Genomic DNA, 9,552 nt, shown 5'->3' with positions numbered 1-9,552 from the left:
GACAACGGTCGACAGGACGAGACCACCAAGGACGAAGAAAGGAATTCTAAATCCTGCAACCTGGTAAGGGAAATCAACAAAACAAATGAAAATGTGTTTGTTTTTGGGGATGTTTGTTGATTCTGTATGCAAACAACAAAGGGCGTGTCACTCCCCTCACCGTGTGTTGAGCAAATTAGGACTCTGGGAAGACATCATTTTCTTGGTACAATAACAAAAATATCACATTTAATAAAAAATTCAAGCACTTTCGCAACTTTACTTCAATCTAAAAATTAGATGAGAAGAAAACAATGTTCTTGGTGTCATCCAAGGCAAATATAATGTCATGTGCGATTCTTTTAACATGCAACTTCTTTCAATTGACTGGAAATTATAGGGGTAGGTATTTGCCTCTTCACTATTTTCTTTTTGTACAGAAAACAACTGCACTCATTGCGTTAACTCATAAACTCCGATAGCAATTTTTCCATACTTACGTGATACAGCAAGCCGCCTACTGCTGGCCCTATTGCGAAAGAAAAGCCGACTGTCGTCTCAACCAGACTCTGTTGATTTAAGAAGGAGGCACCAATGGAAAAAAAGCTCAGCTAAACAGGTGCTCTGAAGTGTGAACTTGCGTTCAGTGATTTTTGCTTTATTAATCAACTATAATCATGCGCGGATCGCGTGCGAATGATTTACTCCTATCTTAAAGTCGTCACTTTTCTGCCGGAATAAAAGTTTACGTTTGCCCTTTGCAGGACAGAATATTTCAATACACATAAATATCTAAATTCATAAATACCTAAGACAGTTTACCCATTCCAATTGTTCGAGAGCCCGTCACATGGCCGGTTTAAAGGGTTGATAAAGTCCGGCTGGCCTGTCTTAAACACTTTTCCAGTGTCACATGAAATTTGGACTCCTATGAAATCTGGTGCTTTTTACCGTTTTATTGATTCAACGTTCACAATCCTCACGTAGGCATGCGCAATACCACCAGTGAGTCAGTATTTCATAGTACTAAATACACAATATACTGGCACAGGTGCGTTCTGCGCCACTCGCGCACTACGCGCGACCTGCTCGCCAAACTCCATATAAGGAGGGGTTTTTTACTACGACTCGCGAGACTTGAAATACCATAATACAGTTAGAGGGGTGTCCGAAAAACATGAAGTTAAATTGTTGAACAAAGTCGTTGGAATTTATAATTTTGGACTTGTTTTGACTTTTGGACCGAGAAGTTTTGATTTTTGACCGATGCTGAAAATAACCGTCGCCTTTGGCTCGGGTATAAATTTTCAGTATCCAGAAACGAATCGGTCTTTAACATAGTGTTTAAAACGGCCAGGCACACAGTTATTCCCTCAATAAATGCACGCATTTTTCCCTTTAATTAGTATGGTGGTCATCTTTCGGGTCTTGTGACCCGGAAAAGTGTCATGTTGACCCGGAAAACATGTCGTTTTTACCCGGAAAAGTATCAGGTAGAAATATTATTTGGATTCCGGTCAATTCGGACGCGGGACCTTTCATAGTGTGGCGTTGTTCCAGCGCCCTCTCAATCTCTCAAATGTAATATAATTGCCCATGAAAGTAACTTTTTATACCACAGCCTTGCCAACATCGTCAGGGCATACAGAAGCTACAATGGCCGATGATGACGTCAGCGCAGCAGCCGAGCCGAGCCCCTCTAAAATGCGAATGGCGAAACTGAACCCAGTGAAGGTAGCGTTTGTGGGCATGTCGATAATAAACCTGTATTATAGCATATAGACAGAAAACGGTTAGTGCACCCCCAGTTGTCAATTGTTAATCTGTATCCTTATGGGCCTTATTGAATAGAAAGTGAGGTAAAATCGTTGGAACTTGGGCAGAGAATTGAGAGCAGGAACATTACTAAATAATTCAAGTCTGCTTAACGAATAATTTACACTTTGTAATTAAATATTCCCTAATGTTTTAAACCAGATTTAAAAAAAAATGAAAGTAAATAAGGCTGCATAAATAGTATGGCGCCACCCCATTCAACAGTTAACAATTTATGAAATACATTCAGGGAACACGACAAAAATGGCTACCTCGTGAATACGGTCCATGAAGCAAAAAAAAAGAGAGAACATGAAGAGATTAATGCTCACCCGAACAGAATGTTACATCCTCCCGTGATAAACGAACCGGCGAGAAACGCGAAACGGGCACCCACGATTGGTATCTAAGAAGCAAATACATGTACATGTAATGTTAAAGTCAGTAACTATTACGGTGGATTAGCAAAAGGGGGAAATGAGCCGGTAGTGGCGCTAACAACCAAATAGCGCCATCTGTTGACGAGTAAAGAACAGAGTTTTGTGAAAGAAATGGTCGGTTTTATTTTTGTTCCTATAGACCTTTCTACGCTTGGTTGGCAAACTACACATTTTGCCAACCACGGGATGCAAAACTATGGAAGGTCCAACACTGCAAAAATGAAGAAGAGTTATTACAGAAAACCATCTATTATTAGATTGTTGGAAAAACAACATTGTCAACAAAGCTTCAACACAATTCCTACACATTTTTTTTTACTGTGTATTGATGGCGTTATGGGGACTTTTTTGGGAAAAATATGTTGCCAACCACGGCTTCAGTTTATGCGCTTGCGACAGCCCATATAAAATGGCGCCAATGTTTACAAACAAAAGAAATTTAGGTCTATTGAATCCACTGTTACATTCCTCATTCAAAGATGTTGTAGATTAGAACAAGATATTTTGCGTTCCCCTAAATAATGATAGTCTTATTGAATTTTTAGACCAAACAGGGACTTACCATTTTGCCTATTAGGGGCGATCCTATGCTGTATGACAAGGAAAATACGCTGAACACCATCCCAATAACTGTCTGTGATATTCCCCTTTTCTTTGCCTGTTGCAAAGTGACAGGAAATCTTTTGATATAATGAATCCCTAAAAAGCGGATTTCATCCTTCAATCAACTACATGTATCTAAGCAATTTGTCTTATTGAAGCTTGCAGATTTTAACGGCAGTATAGAGGAATAAGCCATTTGCGAGTTAAATTTGAATAAAATCTGGTACGCTGACTTGCTGAAGTCAAATGCTTTCCACACTTCAGTTTTCTTTCAACCAGACCTTTGAAATAGGAAAATTTATAAAAAATGCTGCTGCACAATTTTAACGTGTTTTTAGATTGGGTTATGGTCGAGAATAAGCTTTATGTGGCCTCTCTGGACTCCCATATATTTGCACTAGGTTTAGTTGGGCCCCATTTGCAGTCATCAGCCGACATTTGAAGCAAAAAAAATCAGGAAAAAAAAAAAAAAAAAACGCGTCGCCACACCACTTTTGGGGCAAGCTCCATACCAGAAACCGGAGACTTTTTTTGGCCTTAGAAGACAAACGAAGGACGCTCACAGGGGGAACGGAATGATAGAAACGCGTTAAAGGGAATGAAACGAACTCCAGTGATGTGCACTGAATGAGACGTACACAATAGCATGAATCTGGCAAAGGGACAGAGAAAAATGAGCATACAGGATGGAATAATACTTTATTTATTCAGATTAATTGGTAAAAACACCTGTCTCCCAAAAATACAACTATCCAATTAAAAGTAGTATACCAAATTTGATTAAAAACCGTCCAACAGAGTAAAAATACATTAACAACAATAATTCGCTTAATTACAATAATTCCCTGAATAATATGAAAAATCTGTTCGACAATTACATGTAGTCGTGTATATTATAATTATTTTGAGTTGCATTATAACAGTGTGTTAATTATCTCAAATTTCTGAAAGATTAACGAAATACAAAGTCAATTGCAAGACTGTGCAGGAAAATATATACTAGAAAAACTGCATAGTTATATTTCTACAGAAATTCTATTGATCATGATAGTCGTTGTGTTTTCCAAGCTTTTGATAGCATTTTTGAATACAACCGTTGAATGTCAATGAATCGAAAAATAAAAGTTTGGAATTTATGGGACGGAGCAGCGTTTTGTGCATTTTCACTTTGACGTAGGCCATGATGACATTTCATGCCAGATTGACTTATTCCTTAAACTTGAGCAGCCTTCGTATTTCTTAGACCTCAAGGATAGACTTTATGCGTATAGCGGCCATCTTATAGGGCATCCTTCGTTATTTTAATTCAGTAACAATGAGTGCTTAAAAGGTTTATTTCTGGTATGTCACAGCGAGACAAATGTATTGCCTCGATGACTGCTACCTATAAGGTCCATATACGCCTTTTTTGAAATATTGTGGGCAAGAAAGAGCGCCTTTTTTCAGTGGGTGACCTCTCTTGTATATTCACCCCGCAAATGTATTATATTATGTTATTCATTTTTTTTAAATTATTTCATTGAAAATAAAACATGACAAAAATAAAAAGCCCCGCTTCCTCCTTTTTTTTCAAACACCCGGACAAGAAACATGTTTTTCTTTTTCGGCCTAAGGAGCCAGCCGACAGGTTGCTTGGTCGAGAATAAGCTTTATGTGGCCTCTCTGGACTCCCATATATTTGCACTCAGTTTAGTCGGGCACCATTTGCAGTCATCAGCCGACATTGGAAGCAAAAAAAAACAGGGAAAAAAAAAAAAGCCGCGTTGCCGCACCACTTTTGGGGCAAGCTCCATACCAGAAACCGGAGACTTTTTTTTTGGGCCTAATGCCTCGCTATGTCCATTGACATAAGAAATTTGGCTAACTTAAAAAAATACAACTTACAAAAAGCCTTTTTGGTTGGGGAAGGAAGAGGGGCATTATCAGTATTTGGTGGGGGACATGGGGGCACGGCAAATTTATGGGGCCCCATCCCCCCCCCCCCCCCCACGCGGGTTGAACTTACCTCAATAGGGTAGAACACTGTGATGACCGAGTAAGCCATCATGTTAGTAAGCGCGGCAAAAAAGGTGCCCACAATGGTGGCTATCTGGTGGGATGTAAACCTGCTCTTCGCTGGTTGCTGGTCACCGTCGGCATTAACCGCTTCCTCTGGAGTTGCCAAACCTCTGGGCGGAGTCTCCATCGGAGAAGGCACCTGACTATTTGCATCTTTCTGCGAACCCTCCATGTTGCCGTTTTCGTGTGTTTGAAGCTCCATGGCCTGTCCAAAAATGTCAACATAAAACAAGAAGGGTTTACTAATTTAGTGTAAGGTTCCGTCAAAGCAGTACTTAAAGGGAATATACAACATTTAACAAACATCAACAAATAAAACTACCAAGTTTTTACGAAATACCTTACTAGGATGTTGGCTAATGACAATCTTAAGCATCCTGTAAAATGATGGCACCTGGTGTGAAGTCATTTTCAAGAAAATGGTGTTTTTGTATACATTTCCAACGATGGTCAGCCGACCACCGTTGGAAAAACCTAACTATAACTACTTCTCCAAATTTACTATTTTTCAGTCAAAATTGTGTTTGCTATTGGTAACATGTTCATGAGCGGGTGCAGGCCAGCTAGTGGGTGACCTTACAATTTTCCGGCATCTATAAATTGATCAATTTCATCTTTAGTGGAGTCAGGGAACCAGACTACTTGAATTTTTTTGTTTTTCTTGGCTTTTCCTGCATTTTCGAACACAAAACTTGTCAGTGTAACAACATTTGATCTATTATATTAACCCCTCAAATAGTTCATTTTTGAAAATTACAGCAAAAGCCAATGATGTACATTCACTTTAAGACTAGCGTACTGTCACACTATCCGAAATTCCGATCGGCTATAGGCTTATACAAGTCGTGGTTTTAAGTTCTGTAACGTAATCATTAGACATTTATTTTCTTTAAACAGCATGCGCAAGGCTGTTTAGTAATACAATCGCGGTGATGGCTTTTAGGTAGGGTAGTATTTTACGATCAAATTAATTGTATAGTGCGTGGTTCATTATGGACAATTTCTCGATCGTTTGGATTAATGTAGTGCATCTATTTAGCATAAATAGAGATATACATGTAATGTGTACTTTTCAATGGCAATTGAATTGAACTTCTTCCAGTTTCCACCGTGACATTCACCGACATTTAGTCCAACAATTTAGCTGTTCACTCTTTCGCTGGTGTCACCTTTCATAATACCGTACCATATAATCCGCGTCATTGTATTGTATTATTTGAGTTTAATTAAATTTTATCTATTGTATTTTCCTGCGCATTACAACCACAAATTTAACCTTTGGGCGACACAGCGTCCTACGTTATTCCTTTTAAACAGGACTCCCGATGCAGTTGTACTGTTGTTTCAGGTGCAATGAGTCTATTAATTGTCTTGTATTGCATGTTTTCAATACCTTAGTTTTGTGACTCTCATACCCAGTATTGAGAGTCCCAAATTTTCGGACTAATATTTTCCCTTAGTTTGAATGGGGTCTATTATATAGCCCATGCACTCTTTCTATATGCATATGCGTGCGTGAATGGATAACGGGCTAGCAGTGTGCCTGAAGGTATTTGCTATGGTCTACAAGTTTCTCACAAAGGACCATATGACCATATGACCATATACAATGCAATGCTGCTGCTGCTGCCAATCCGCTTTCAATACAAGTTGAACTGTGCTAGCAACTTCTATGAGAACTAGTGAAAACATGAACTTTGAACCGTAACGGCGAAGTGAACTGAGCTTGATCCTGACCCACTACATGTTCATGTACACATACATGTGGGTCATTCTATAAATTTGGGGTCCAAAGTGTGACATTTTTCCGGTCCCTGTTACCTTGGTACTTTGTAATTTGCCATTCAAGCATCATTAAAAGTGACTTCAAATGATTGTTTATTTGTTGGGTAGGTAGTTTGCTATTCATAATCACTCTTGGAGGATGACTGCATTAAGGAGTGCATCAGAATTATAAAATCATAGATGTCAGATGTAACAGGGACGGGAAAAAAAGTGGACCCCAAATTTATAGAATGACCCATGTACATATACATGCAGGACCTTTTTGTAATAGAGCTCAACAAGTCAGACGTATAGCCATTCGCGGTAAATAGAGACATTCATATCTTCACCGAAAACTTCTATAACCATCTAAAACTGTAGGCTGTTAAAAGTAAATGGGCAATTCCACGGTTACTCACGTTAAATTTTTGATGTACTTTTGAGTTTCCTTGGGCTGTAATTACCTTACTAAAAAGGTTTAATAACTGTTATCCCCATGGTAGATAGAGTAGACCTAGACCTACCTAAGCACCAAAGATGACATCCAAAAAAATGTGTTATGTATAATAAACAAGACGCACAAAATCGGTTGCTCACGTTACGAAAATGCAAAATTACTACTGACGTTTTTTTACTCACCATTCGGCTAATTAATGCCCACACAACACATACATCAAAATGCTATAGTTGCAAGCATGTCACCTGCGAAATTTGAGACCTTAAATCCAATTTTAAGGCAGGTTTTTGGCAGTTCAAAAATCATCCACGTCATTCTCCATGATCTAGAAATGTGAGTGTGATTCACAAAGTATTCTGGGTAGTTAAAAAGTATTCTGGGTCTCCGTTTTCAAAAGAAACTGTGGGTTCACTTGTTATGCTAATCAGCTCGCGTAGAAATTCTCACTTGAATTAGTTCACTGCATCCTTACTTGTTTTTTAATCGATTGCCAAAAGAACATAGCGCCCTCTGTTAAAAAAATGAAACATTCTGCATTCACTCAGATCAACAAGAGGGCACTGTTTTATGTACAAGATGAAAATTTTATAGCTGAGGAGTCTTTTTGCACAATGCATTGCATTAATACATTAACGTGATACATTACATTAACGTGATGTCTCACGTTTGGATTTCGATAACTCTCTGCAAAATTAGAATTAAAAGCTGAATTTTTGGTGATGCAATGCTCACAACAGCAAGTTTGCGAGGCAGAAGTTTCGGGGAACATTGAGGAAACTGTAGTGAGTAAGAAGCTTGCAAATTTGATTCACACTGGTTTTATTATTGCACGATATGGATACCTTAATTTTTGGGACTCTCATACGGAGTATTGAGAGTCCCAAATTTTCGGACTAGACTCGAGGGTTGCAGGGGCATAGGCTTGAAATAGCCTACGCCTATCAAATCACGATTTACATGCCCTCAAATTCTCCGGTATTAGAGCATTTTGTGGGCCGTGAACTTGACGGTTTGTAAAAAAGAAGAGGAGAAGCCGTGAAGAGGACTTGGACCTCGTAGGCCCTTAAACTGCTCCTTTTTTGTAATGGAGCGTAGGCATCCTTTTTCAAACTGGCGATGGGCTTCAGGACTAAAAAGTCTCTGAAAAGTCTTAGGTTTACCCCTTAAAAAAGTGAACAGAAAATGAAAGATGATGAAGTAAGCTTTAATTTGATGTGTGTCTCAAGCACCTTGGAGAGTCCTGAGTAATTTTCTTATTTTTTTAAGTGCATGGGCGTAATTATCACTGAGGTCTGTGGTTGTTACTGGTCTGCTAACTTAGATTGTTTAAGGGCGTACTAGTCCAAAAATGAGAGTCGAGAAACTTAAGAGAGTAAGAACATGCAACACCAGAAAATAGACTTGCACATGACACAACCCGTCAAACACCCCTTTAGTACTGCATCAACCAACTGTGCCAACATGGTCAAAAGAAACGCCTGGCACCTAGTCTCTACGTTTCCCACATTCATGTCACGGGAATACTGAAGGGTCAATCTTTTCAAAAAGTTGGGCTTGTCTAGTCTTTATAGGCTTCAAATTTATCTCTCCGGTGTAAAGTGTTGAAGAAAAGTCTCCTTTAGAAATTGCAATCGAGACCTCAAACCTTGTCTTTGTCCCATGCAAATTTGGGAGAATTTTGTTGGCTCAAAAGTGAGTAACGTTGGACTGATTTTGTTTTTGCATGTTTTTCTGCACACAAGGTCCCATCCCCAGTACGATGTTAGGGTGGAGATTTTGTCATAAGTTTTGTTTTTACTGATCTCAAGATTAAAAAAAACCTTTATATTAAATCCTAGCCCATTTATCCATTCTGCCATGGCGTATATATGCATATAGAAAAGAGTGCATAGCGTAATGGGTTAGCACAAAAGAAGATGACACAGAACCAATGCATTGCTGGCTGGAGTGGATTTAATCGACGTTTCGAGACAGTAAAACTTAAACAAAACGAACTTAAACGACAATAACAGAACTAAAACAAGGGGGATAACTGTGGTGATTGAATCAGGTCGAAAAGGGTTTATGAATTTGCTCCAATGGCATTTGAAGGAAGGGTAAACGAATGGTGTGGGGACTTACCAGGTTGGGTGTGTGAGCCTGGGTGTGTGGGTGGGTGTGTGTTGGCTATTAGAAGTGACTGAAAGTGGAGTCTGTAGCGAGCGGAGAGTAGGAGATAAGACAGTGACGGGAGTGAAAAGGAAGATGACAATGGAGCCCCAAAGAAAGTGGACAAAGGAGGAGCTCACAGCCCTTGGTGTCAAGCGGGAGCTATTGTTGTTTGATATTCATCCGTGCTGCACGTTCTACTGTGTTGAGTTGGTGCATCCATTGTATTGGTGGTGATTTGTTCTATAGCGAAAATGTGCATGTAAGAAATGTTGCGGTCTGGGAGAT

At 39.2% G+C, this 9,552-nt stretch overlaps 1 protein-coding gene across 2 annotated transcripts in view; it reads right to left on the bottom strand.

The window, feature by feature from the left end:
- The window catches only part of LOC119732369 (MFS-type transporter SLC18B1-like), a 20,130-nt gene extending 10,780 nt beyond the window's left edge, over positions 1 to 9,350 (bottom strand). The window contains exons 1-6 of one of the 2 annotated variants that reach the window (XM_038205825.1): positions 9,238 to 9,350; positions 4,843 to 5,104; positions 2,797 to 2,892; positions 2,127 to 2,200; positions 1,596 to 1,743; positions 480 to 548 (exon numbers count right to left, since the gene is read on the bottom strand). In XM_038205825.1, the coding sequence (XP_038061753.1) occupies positions 480 to 548; positions 1,596 to 1,743; positions 2,127 to 2,200; positions 2,797 to 2,892; positions 4,843 to 5,097 (642 nt within the window). In that variant the 5' untranslated portion in view covers positions 5,098 to 5,104; positions 9,238 to 9,350. The remainder of the gene's footprint in view (positions 1 to 479; positions 549 to 1,595; positions 1,744 to 2,126; positions 2,201 to 2,796; positions 2,893 to 4,842; positions 5,105 to 9,237) is intronic. The other variant, XM_038205824.1, reaches the window with a different exon arrangement.
- Between the last annotated feature and the right edge of the window lie 202 nt (positions 9,351 to 9,552).

Source organism: Patiria miniata, unplaced genomic scaffold, assembly GCF_015706575.1.
Source record: "Patiria miniata isolate m_02_andy unplaced genomic scaffold, ASM1570657v1 HiC_scaffold_24, whole genome shotgun sequence".
NCBI classification, from domain to species: Eukaryota; Metazoa; Echinodermata; class Asteroidea; order Valvatida; family Asterinidae; genus Patiria; species Patiria miniata.
This window is presented reverse-complemented; position numbering and strand designations above follow the sequence as displayed.